The sequence below is a fragment of the Thalia democratica genome, chromosome 2, assembly GCF_965202585.1.
Source record: "Thalia democratica chromosome 2, ktThaDemo2.hap1.1, whole genome shotgun sequence".
In the NCBI taxonomy this organism is placed as follows: domain Eukaryota; kingdom Metazoa; phylum Chordata; class Thaliacea; order Salpida; family Salpidae; genus Thalia; species Thalia democratica.
In genome coordinates, this window is record NC_139166.1 from 80,767,947 (window position 1) to 80,780,795 (window position 12,849).

Sequence of the window (12,849 nt, forward strand, 5' to 3'; positions counted from 1 at the left end):
TCTTTTTTTTACTTTTACTCTCACTGTTATCTCTAACCCTTACCCTCGGTCAGTGAGTTTTTTTTCTCTTATTTTCATTAGTTTATCGTTTAGTTTTTATTTTGTTTTTTTTTGGTCTCGTGCAAAAATGACCCTCCGTGCAAAATTGACCCTTGGTGCAAATTTGTCTTCGTTCAAAAGTATCTTCGTGCAATTTTGACCCGTTCCCCAAATTGAGTTATGCTCTTTATATACTAGGAATGATTTTTTTTTTAGTTATTTACAATGCTATAATTTTATTATGAAATAAGTTCATGTTTTCAACGTTATTTATTAAAATAAGTTCCAAATTGTTGTTTTATTGAAAATGAGAAAATGCTCTACCTACAAAAATTAAAAACTTATTATATAATTATAAGATATTTAAAGTTAATATTTTTCTTACAAACTTTTGTTTAAACACTACCTGTTGTAGTTGTAGTGTTTTCGTTTTACTAAATTAATTTTCAAAAATTTTAAATCAAGAGTACTCCCAAACAAAAATACCACGCCTGGTAGTAATCAACCGTTTTAATTTAATTTTGTCGATTCAAAATTTTTGTCTGTCTGACTTTTTGTACAAATGTGGTCACTTCTATAACTTGTTATAGAAAAGCAAACACACTTTACCATATGACTATAATTGTCCCTTGTAAAATAAAATGAAAATTTAAATAAAACTAAGAGCAATTTAAAATATTGAGACCGATTTATTTAGCACTATATGTAATTAATTACATCCTTAAAAACTTAATTATCTTACGTAAGTACAGCTAAGTACAGCAAAACTAAACTGTTGTATTTAATTTAAACTTTGTGTATAGTTTAGTACAGGGATCAGCAAACTACGGCCCGTGGACCTAAGCCTGCGGCTTGCGAAGTACTTTTTAGCTATAAAAACACTTTTCTAAAACGATAAAAATAAAAAATTTTAATAAAAACCTAAACTATGCTCCTAATTCAATAATTAATGTCTACTAATGCTTTATTGTTGCTTACATTATCATATTTTGGACTTAAAACAGGCACTTCTAAAGTAATTACTACAATTGTTTCAAAATAACTGCGGCCCCAGAAGACATTTTTCTAAATATTGCGGCCCTCGAGCTATAAGAAGCTGCTGAGCCCTGGTTAATTACATTAACATAAAAAAACTAAATTTACTTTAATTCTTGCTTATAAAGTTTTTTTCAACTTAAAACTTTGTATAAAAGCGAAGTTGCCATTAAGACCCTAAACGTATGTAGAAATTATTTGATACTAAAAATATCACTTTGTTAAAGAATACATGAGAACTACTTTGACTCTGCTTTATAAGCTCAAATGTGTAATAAAATTCATTAGTTTAAAAATCATCACCCTCTAAATAAAATAATAAAAAATTTAACTAATTTGCATAGACTAACTTAGTTTAAATTTATATAAGTAGCTTAAAATTTCAACTCAAGTTTTCTGACTTTTTGAACCAATAGAAACTTATTTTCTATAAGTATCTTTTAAAAATGTTAATAAATTTTAAAACTTTTAGATATATAGTAAGGGTCGGCTAACTTTGATAAGTAGCTTGCTTTTTAGCTATAAAAATAATGCATAAGAACGAAGTTTAACCTATCTTAGTAATAAAAGATATCTTCTTTTTGTTCAAGTAAAATGCTGATTACTTTACTTTCTTACTAAGTGCTCTTTTTAGTCTTAAATATTTTTTATAAAGACAGCCCACAAAGGGCTTTTTCCTTGTATGGCTCGCATTTTCTTAACTAGTATAAGTACATTTTCAAAAGTTGTTTAAATTCTTAAGTGATGTCTGTCTTACCGTGTGACAAAAGTATTTGATAAAAAAGTATGGTTAACCATAGATAGAACTGAAACTTCAAAGCTTCTACTGTATTAACATTCATTCTTTTAATACTATTTTTAATTACGTCAATTTACATATTAGTGATCCTCACTTAATTAGTGATCCTCACTTAAATGATTTAGAATGTATTAAATTAAGCCTTTAGAATTAATTTTTCATGACAATTAAAATGCATTTTAAAAATAATCTTAAATACTTTCGTGAGTTACACATTTCAAACGTTATATGATAAAAATTGATTTTATATATTAATTTTATGTTTAATTAACAAATAGGTACTTTAATAGGGACACGTTCAAAACCCACCCAATCGAATTCGAGGGTAAGGGTAACAGTGATAGTGAAAAACATATTTTTTTTAAATCCGGGTGAATTTTGATGGTATATCATTTCAATGATGTAATTTTATCCAAGAGATATGGCTCCTTTATTTTCTCCTTAGAAATTGAACAACCGTGTAACTATACTACTTCTAACTTAAAGACAAAGCTATATTACTAAGTGATAACAGATGTCAACACTGGATCAAGCTTATCAAGTTCTGGCAAACTATAATTCATGCAAATATAGAAGGAATAATAATATAACTTTAAATGGACCAAGTAACATAAAAAGCTGAATAAAACAAGTTGATTACTTTAAATTACTTTCTTGACTGTTAGTAAAAATATTTTCCTTTTTAATCACTATCACTTTTTAAGGCATGTTATACTGGTCTTACATAAGCTTAGCCTAATATTGGAAATTTGCTTATCTATGTTGTCTGTTCTCTTCTTTTTAGAGCTTAACTAAGCTTAACTTTTTATTTGTTACAAACTTTCTACTTCAGGTCTTTAAAAAGCTTTAGGAATAAGTCATAGTTATCAAATGTTGCCTTAATGTATATAACAAAGCAAAAATTCATTATGACAATTTAACTACCATAGTAATTTAAAACCAAAACTAATGCACTGAGATTAACATGTGAGCTTTTTAGATAATATTACTTATTTTATTTAACTAATTTATACAAAACAAATTCAACAGGCTAATTTAAATCATTTTATTACTTGATTCACAATTTAATCAAAACTACGAAACAAGTAGAACACGATACTGAACATGAAAGTAACCACATGGTAACCATATCTATCACCATGGCAACTAGTACCTTCTCGGGGGTCCCCTGGGTCCTCCCCTTCCCCTACCTCGGCCGCCCCTGCCGGCTCTTCCCCGTCCCCCTCTGCCGCCGCCACCACGGCTTCCGCCTCTGCCTCCCCTGCCAGCTTTCCTGGGTCCGTCGTCGACCAGCAGGTTGTCCAAAGCCAAGTGATCGGGCAAGATGTAGTACCTGTTGGTTTGAATTAAGATATGTAATTCAATGAGTTTATAATATTAGCTTTGGTGCACATTTATATACAGCGCAAAAGAGGTGCGCACTTCAGCATTATCAGTAATTGTGTATTTAATGATCCATATACAAAGTATTCAGTTATAAGTCGTCAAATCCCAAGCAAGATGTAGTACCTGTGGAATTGAATATATGTTTATCTCTTCAGTAGGTTATGTTACATGTACGCATTGATTATGTTATTTGTTAAGAAGTTTTCATGTTCATAGTTTGTCAATCATGTAAATCTTCCACTTGTTATATTCATATGGGTTGGTTGTATTTAGTTATGTAATTGCAATGAGTTTATATCTCAGCTAGAGTACGCGATTTCAATACAGCGGACTGAAGCTTAAGTTATTAGTATTAGTTGTATTTATTGATGTGTATACAAAGTGTTTAGTTTTAGACTTTATTGCTAAGTGGTCGAGCAAGATGTAGTACCTATGGAGTTGAATTTATGTTTAGTTATTCAGTAGTTTGGGTTACATATATGCATCATGTATTGATGTTTGAGTGATTAATGCTACTGTTTATACCTTTAATTATGTTATTGTTCAGAAGTCATAACATATAAAGCAATCTTCCGATTATTATATTTAATAACATCCTTAAGTTGCGGATTAATAGTTTCCTTTTGCTCGAGTAACCACTTTGAACAAAGGCATTAAAAGTGCGTACTCAGAATGGAATGTAACTATTATAAAAAATAAATTGAGTTGAATTGAAATTCAAGTAAAATATATTTTCAACTCGATATTGCCATACTTTGAAGCTAACGATAATGCCAAAAAGTGAAAAATTTTCATACTTTATGAATTAATAGTTGCGAATTAATATCAAATACTAGGGCGAGATTATGTTGTTCAAACCATTAACTCTCAGTTAAGTATTTAGTAATATATGTTTTTTGTTTTGCTGAAGTTGTTAGATTAACGTTGGATAAAATGAGAGATCAATCTTTGATAATATGTACAAAAAATAAAATAAGCTTTCTTTTAGAAATTTAGACTTGTCCTTTTCAATTTTGTATAAATTACTAACTATAAGTTGAATTTAAAACGTTTTAAATTTTTAGTAGGACAAACAACAAATATTATAACTATAACAAAATAACAAATCTAAACAATGTATTATTATTAACAAGCTTGAAATAAAACCTTGAATAAATTTGTTATAATGAATAAATGATACAAAACATGTAAATGAATATACAGGGTTCGTGCGCGAAATTTTTTTCATTTAGCCTGACTGGGACCAATTTAGCCTGACATTTTTTCAAAGTAAGGAAAATCCCCTCAAGAAGTCATTTTAGATATTGGGGGGTCTTAATTAGTACTATTGTAGTTTCCGACTTCAACTAGCTTTATCTCAAAAGTATTTTGAGCTTTAAAAATCTGCAAAAAGCAACTCATAGCTTAGTTACAACTCAATAAAATAAGACAAAATTGTGAAAAAGGTGATTGACCTCTTCCCCCTATATCCAGAACATAACAAATTCAGTGATAAGTTTTAAAATAAGTGTTATATCTTATCTATTACTAGTGTAACTAAACACATTTGTTCAATTTTATTAAGCACAATGTAAAAACATTATAACCAGAAGATTTATAATTAAACGACGTGCAATGTTGTATTTTATTATAACTTAAAATGAAACGCTTACATGAGTATTAAAATTCAAACAAACAGCTAAGTTGTTGAACTAAACTGTAATGTTTAAACTGTATATTTTTTATGAATTTTCATAACTATGACGTATGTAATCTACTCAAAAAAAAATAATGAAGATTCTTAAATTTTTTTTAGAGATTCAACAAAAGGTTTTAAGCATTTATTTTTACAAATACTGACTGATTTTGTCTTAAATAACTAAATCATTATTTAGAAATAAATTTACATTTCAATTTGATGTTATGAAGATTTCTCAATCTTTTTCTATCAAAAATTTGATGCATTTGAACTGAGAAAAACTGATATTCTAAAATTTTTAAATAAAAAAACTGATTTAGCCTGACGTTTTTCAACTTTTTTCAAAAAAACTGATTTAGCCTGACTTAGCCTGATTTAGCCTGACGCGCACGAACCCTGATATATGTTTTTAATTAGAACTCACTTAAAACATTATCTTACAACCATTTTTGTTAACATTTGATTTTAAAATGATTTTGTAAAACATATTATGTACAAACATTTACTTTCAAGAACAAAACATGAACTGATAATTAATTTCAAACCATAACTTTATAGAAGAAAGATTTAAGTTTAAATCAATAATTAGCTTTTTATCATAAAAAACTTTTCGACACTTCAGCAAATTGTTTGTTGATTATGAAAACAAATAGATTACTCTGTTTCAACAATTAAACACGCCTACTAAATAAGAATTATTACACAAATCAAAAAAAAAATTCTATCTTATCAAAGTTTTTTTTTTATTCACCGAAAAATTTATAAAATCACTGTTTGATAATCTCAAGTTTAATTTTTTTTTCTGCTAGAATGATATCAACATAAATGTAAATAAAAAAATTTTTTTTTTAAATTTAATAAGTTCAAATTTTTTGGAGCTTCAGTTGTTTAAATCAAAATTGAAAATTCAAGTATGTAAATAAGTTTCAATATCTAACAAAAGTTGGCAAAGTAGTAGTACATGAGATTTTACTACAATAAACCTTATCTAGGTAACAAATGCAAAAAAAATGATTAGGAACTATGTACTTCATTTAAATAAACTTTGAATAAACATGAATAAAAAACATTTTGTATTTAATTCATTCTTGTTGAAATGAAAACAAAAAACATCAGTTTTACTTGGTACATAACCAGAAAGTACTAAATTATATTGTATTACATGCAAGATAACCACAAAACAAATAATTAATAGTAACCTGATATTGTTGCCCCTGACAGAGAGACTGTCAACAGTGATGGGAGCTCTTCCCTTCATGGTCATCTTGACATTCTTCAGATGAGTGTTCATCGTCATGTCAACACCTGAGATGCTGCCTGTGATAAGTTGATTGTAAAAGTATTGCAGAACTTTTCAACTCAAGTTAAGAGGTTGCCAATATAGGGCCCGCGTGTTGCATTTAAAGTTTTGTATTATCAGTTGTATATAATTTTGTTTTCTAGAAATGATTTTGAAATTAAAGTATCATCTTAAAAATACAAAATATCGCCTAATACTATTTTGTTGAAAAAATAGTCAGTAATCTTTTTTTAAGCACACTAAATGTGTTCCTTTTTTAGACCTCTGCACTATTTCCTAATTAAATAGTTATTTGTATGTAAAAATGGTTGGATTTTGTTGTACAACAGCTTTGTCTTTCTTGCTGTAGTTGCTACTTGAAAATTTATCTATGTTAATTAAAAACACAAGCTTGTTTGACTATTTAAATGCTTCAAGCTCGATACAAAAATCATTCTAGTTTATTTTTGTTTCCAAAAATTTTATTTAACCATGTGGAACAATTGAGTTGTAGGTTATTTTGCTATACATTAATGTTTATATTATATATGAAATTTTCTATTTATACTTATCATTGTTTCAGATGTTTTATTGTTAATCAAGAATTTAAGCACAAAAAGTTTTTCTTCAAACTTATCACATAAAATAATTGCATGACTATAAAATACTTTGAACTGCTGTAATTAAAATATTTGTTTTGCTTCTTATAATGCTCAAACTGTTTAACTTTTATTATGTAAACAAAAACTGTAAAGGGATTGACTGATTTAAATGAACTTTTCTCATAGTAATGTTTTGTTATTACTGTTTTGTTTTCTATATGTAATACTTTTTACAGTTATTTAATTTAATAGCTTTTAGAAATATATTTGCTTTATCAATTTTGTTAAGAAGTTTAATAATTTAAGTAAAATATGTTTCATCTAGTTGATCATTGAGTTCTAAAATTTGAAAAACTTTGGAATAAAAACAGCAGTTTTGAGTAGTAGTTTTTTATAAAGATAAAACAACTTATCATGCTTTGGTAATTGATTTTAATTTTTGAGTTTAAAATTTGTTCGGGCATAATGGTCATTTCAAAATTTTTGTAAGGATTAAAATTGTTAACTTAAACTTATAACTGAAAAAATGGTTTTATAAATTATTTAATTATAAAAATTTTCAGTAGAAAAATTATTTCTAAAATTTAAGATAAAATTTAAGAAGGTAAAATTTTAAATTTTGTATGTATTTAAACTAATTAGCAGTACTATAACTAATCAACAAATACCAAACTGTTCTTTATTTTAATTTTGTTAATAGATTTTAAGTTATTTCGGTCATAATTTAAAACAATGTTATTAATTTAAATCATTTATTATTTTTGTTTATTATTGAAAAGTATTCATTATAGAAATAATAAGTAAGGAAGTATTTTTTAAACAATTTATTTATTTAAAATTATTGATGAAAATAATGACAAACCATTGATAGTGGTGCCATTTTTGAGCTCAATGGTGACCGTTTCATGGTTCAATTTCATCAAGAATCTTGCCAGCTTCATTTTTCAATCAAATAGGTTTAATTGACGTCGGAAACTATATAAATGTAAGATTCTGAAACAATAAATGTTTGTAACACTGTGGTCCTTTGTGCTATCAGATTAACATTAGTAACTTGTTTTTACATTAGTATTCTTCTGAGTGGTATTAAACTGTCATGAGTCATCCTGAGTTTTTTTCAAACCCCTTTAAAACTTTTTAAAAAATTCAAATTTATGAAAAAAACAAGTTCTTCAATAAAATTGATCTTAAAATTTTTAGTTATTAAAACTTTTTGAAATCAACATTTAAATCAAAATATAGAAAAAACTGGCCTGAGATTTTTTGAAAACTTCAAACTATCCCTTTTTATTAAGAAAAACTATCTTGAATCAGCATCAGTTTAAAAAACTAATTCAAAACATTAGTCATCTTGAGTCATCCTGATTTTTTTTTTAATATTCTGAGTTATAATGAGTGTGTGGCAACCCTGAAATAACAGTACAAGTAAGTTGTTACATAACTAATTACATTCACAAAATTCTTTTCAAAACATTTCGATCAAGTTTGAGAAGTAAGATTGCAAAACCCAAAATTTATGAAGGCTGAAGAATATGATTTACAGAATTCTACCTTATTTAAGTTTGAGTGTAAAGTTGGCTTGGTAACATTTCTCAAGAATCTTTTAAATATGTCTAAACTTTAGACCTATTATTTTCATTATGTTAATAGTTAATTAATTTTTTTTTGTATTCTATAGAACGGTCCTTAGCTTTCAATTTAAAAAATCCATTGGGTTGGGGTTTGACTTTTAGTGTGGGGCCCCTTAAAAAAAATTGAGTAATGTTATCAATTTTTACTTTGCTCAAATTAAAAAATAATAATAATTAATTAGCTATCAAAATAAGGAAAATAATTGTGTTCAATATCTTATCTTTCAAGAAATGTATCTTGCAATATTTATAAAATCATGTCAAAACAAAATTCTAAAAAATTTTAAAATATTTTTTTATGGCAAAATAACAAAAAAAACTGTTTTTGTTGTTGTTTATTTTTATAACTTTTTTTTTCCCTATAAAATATTTTTTTAAATAGTGCAAAGAACATTTCCTGAAAGTTTAAGGTAGTTATCTCAAAAAACGTAGGAGTATATATTTTTAGTAAAATAGTTTTTTTTTTGGTTAAATTTGTGCCTCCATAAAGGAACCTATTGTTGCCTCCAACTTTGACCTTCTATATCTCTAAAATTATTTTGAATTTTTAAATTTGTAAACAGCATCTTGTAGCTTAGTTAAAACTTAATAAAATAAGATCAAATTGTGAAAAAAGTGTTTTACAGGTGATGACTAATTGCTTGCTTGACCTTCAAAAAATGTTTTTTTGTTGTATATGGAAGAGTAAATCTGATGTATTTTTTACCATAAAAAAGAAAAAAAACTAACTTAAAAAATATTTCTATTACTATATTTATTTCAATAAAAAATCATAAGTTTAAAAACCCTTAAACAAAAGACTTATAATTTTCAGTTTAAACAAGTGGTTATCTCTTATGAAGCACTGTACTTACTTTAAAAAAAACTTGGGCACTCTATAAATCTTGATACATAATTTTAACTATTTAAGCTATTTTTTAATAATTATGTATTTTTATAAAAATATAACAATATTGTTGATTTGTTTAGTTTGTATCAAACTACTGTTTGTATCAAACTACTGTTTGTATCAAATTTTAAAAATCTACATAAGTTTTGTTTTTGACTAATTACTAAAGATTAATTTAAAAACATTTAGTTTTCTTATCATCTAATTTTTATGCTTGGTTAATTAATTTATATGCATAATACAAAAACACAGGTCTAACTATCATTGATCTACATTAACTTCAAGGTTTTTAATCTTAAATGTTTGTTTATGTTTCAGAAATTGTAAATTAATTAACATGTTATTCTTATAATAAGTTAAATAACTTATAAACATAATTGATGTTCAGCTTGAATTTAAATTTTTAATACTTCCTTTTTTTATTATTTGATGCATCTTGCTTTGAAAAGATATGTTGAGACTTTGTTTTGAGTTAATTTAAGATTTTTTTTATTTTTAAACATTTTTTTTTTACCTGCTGAATGAAACTTGTAATTGTTTGATTAATTTAAGTTAATAAAATTTTGTTATTGATTAGTTTTTTTATAGCATTTATTTAACTTAATTTTTTGTAACAGTTAGTTTCCTTTTACATACTACTTTAATATATTGTGCTTTAGGCCATAGGGGGGTAAGCCATGTTTTTTACAAGTTTATCTTATTTTATAGCCTTTTTTCTAAGCTTCAAGATGCTTTTTATTGTTTTAAAAAATTTAATCTATTTTTTGAGATATGACCAGTCAAAGTCAGACTGCATAATAGGTTCCCTGTGAGAAGGGAAAACTAAAACAGCAAAAGAGACTATTTTAGTTAAAATCTATCTCCTACATTTTTCAAGCAATCTAACTTTCAGTCTAATCTTTATACAATAATAAAAAACAGAACTTTTGAATTTAATTATTTTTGGAAAACAAACACTTTTTTTTTGTGATAAAATTTTATTTTCTCAAACTACTAAATCTCATAATTAACATTTTTTCCTTTTAATATACGGAACATTTCCTGAAAATTTGAAGAAGATTGATTTTTAGTAAATTTTAATTCCGAGAAAATTGACATCAAAAAATGTGCTTTCCATATGTTTGCATTGAAAACTTTTTACAAAAAATGAAATATCTCAAAAGTTAAATGATATTTCTTAATTCTATAAAAACTGGCTTGTAGTTTGTATTCAAAGCTTTCATATAAAAGACAAATTTAATTTTTGTAAAAAAAAGTGTTGGAATTTCAGGAAGTGTTCCTTGATATATTTAGAAAATTCTGTAGGCAAGATTTTTTTTTTAATTACAAAAAAAACTATACAAAAAAAGTTTTTTTTTTTTTTTAATTTTCATTTTCTTTTTTTTTTAATTTTGTTCTGACAGAATATTCTAAATATTGCAAGGAATAGTTCCTGAAAATTTGAGGTAGTTATCTCAAAAAAAGTAGGAGAAGATAGATTTTTAGTGATTTCTAGTTATTTGCCATTTTAGTTTGCGCCTCCCATAAGGATCCTATTGTTGCCTCAGACTTTGAATGGCTAATCTATTACTCAAATTTTTTTTAAATCTCTAAAAAGCATCTTGTAGCTTAGAAAAAACTATATAAAATTAGATCAAATTTAAAAAAAAAGGTCTTTATCCCCCTATTCCCTTAACAGTTGCTTTTTGCTATTTCTTATGATGAAAATTAGTTTTTGAGATGTTCAATTGGGACACTAAGTCCAAGAGTTCAATATCCTTATAGTAAGGCAAAGTTTAGGGCATAAGGGAAGGAATCCAACCTATTTTTAACAAAAACTAACATTGGCTCTAATTTAAAAGCAAGTATATACTAGAAAATACTTTTCATAAAACAAAACAAAAAATTTTGAAATTTAACCAGTTATGTAAAAAAAGCAAATACAACCATAAGGAGTCAAAAATTTTCAAGGTCATTTTTACAGAAATCTAAAAATTAACTTAGTATCATCACCTACTTCATTCTTAAAGCAATTTAGTTCATATTTTTAGAATATTTTTGATCTGACAAGCAACTTGTAGAAAGCAGAATTTCGATTTTAAATAATTGTGACTAATTTTCTTTCATTAATTTCATGTTAACAAAATCACAAAATCTGTTTCCTACAAGTTGTCATAAAAAAATTTTCTGAAATTGTTCTGAAAAAGTTTTAAAACAATTGATCAAAAACTATGAAGATATATTTTCAGAAAAATATTATAACTTTGACTTTTTACAGGGTTACCACTTGTTTTTTCAAAATTTTTCTCCAGGTTTTCAAAATTTCTTACAGGTTTATAAAAGTACACATTTTTGGGTCAATTTTTGTTTAAAGTTAAGTTTAAGGTGAGAAAATGTCTTAAATAGTTCAAAAAAATTGAATAGATACTGTAAAGCTAATTTAAATATATTTTTTAATAAAAATAACTTTTGATGTAGACAAAGGTTTTTTTATTTATATGATAGATTTTTTGAGTGAAATCAAAACTTTACTACTGAGCATGTGAAAATTGCTAAAAATCCTGTTTTCCCAGGTTTTTTTAAGTGATGTTTGTTTAAATTCCAGGTTTTTCCAGGTTTTTTGCCTAAATTGTCAAATTCCAGGTTTTTTCAGGATTTCAGGTAAAGTGGCAACCCAGTTTTTAGTTTGCACCTAGAACAAGGAGCCCATTAAAACCTCCCAACTTATATCTCTAAAGTTATTAATATTAACAAGTGGTGGCTTAGTAAGTATTAGCTTAAATACTTATTACTTTAAAAAAAAACACTTAATTTTCTAAAATAATGTATTTCAGTAATCAAGTTTAAATTTTGATCAAAATTTCCTATTTTTAATAGATAAATAAATTTCAGGTTTTAATTCTTAACATTTTAAGGATAAAACAGCAATTTATTATATAAAAAATTATTAATTATATACTAATTAAACAATGATAATAGTGTGATTTCCTATTTAATTTTATATATAATTTAAAGGTGATATGGTTATTAATTTATTACTATAAATTTTTAATTAAGATAATTGATAGTTTAGATAATTGATCACTTAGATAATTTATAAAAATTGATAATTGATAAAACTCTGGCAAAATTTAGAGTCAAAAGTTACTTCAGAACTTAAAACTTATTATCAGTTGTTGAAGTTTTTTAAAATAAAGAATTACACTCATTATGCAGTTCAAAGTATAAATTATAGTGAGATACCAAAGTTTTTATTTCATTAATCAATTGAATTAAAAATAGCTGGTTTTTGTTGATTGCTTAATAATTAAACTTTACATTTTCCCTCAATTCCTTGATTACTAGTATTTTTGAATAGCTAACATCAAATAGTCAATAAAAGTTACCAGAGTTGCAAAAAAAGATTCCTAGTCAAATTTGAATTTTTTACTGTAAGTGTAATACATTATTTCTTTATTTAAAAAAACTAACTAGATAACTAAAATTAAGAAACAAAAAATAAATAATTATATAACATGAAGTTTAAATTGTA

The 12,849-nt window shown here is 25.6% G+C and overlaps 1 protein-coding gene across 1 annotated transcript; it reads right to left on the reverse strand.

Annotated features, from left to right (window-relative positions):
- Positions 1–2,905: 2,905 nt before the first annotated feature.
- LOC145829248 (uncharacterized) lies at positions 2,906–7,813 on the reverse strand. Its single transcript, XM_082936991.1, has 3 exons — positions 7,681–7,813; positions 6,137–6,254; positions 2,906–3,206 (listed from the first exon to the last, which is right to left on the reverse strand). The coding sequence occupies exons 1-3, from the start codon at positions 7,757–7,759 to the stop codon at positions 3,020–3,022; spliced, it is 384 nt and encodes a 127-aa protein (XP_082793117.1). The 5' UTR covers positions 7,760–7,813; the 3' UTR covers positions 2,906–3,019.
- Positions 7,814–12,849: the final 5,036 nt, after the last annotated feature.

Excerpts from the sequence above, each read along its gene's own strand:
- LOC145829248 (XM_082936991.1), bottom strand. The coding sequence starts at position 7,759 with ATGAAGCTGGCAAGATTCTTGATGAAATTGAACCATGAAACGGTCACC. Across the intron at positions 6,255-7,680 it reads AAATGGCACCACTATCAATG|GCAGCATCTCAGGTGTTGAC; the intron begins GTTTGTCATTAT and ends AACTTATCACAG. Across the intron at positions 3,207-6,136 it reads GTCAGGGGCAACAATATCAG|GTACTACATCTTGCCCGATC; the intron begins GTTACTATTAAT and ends TCAAACCAACAG.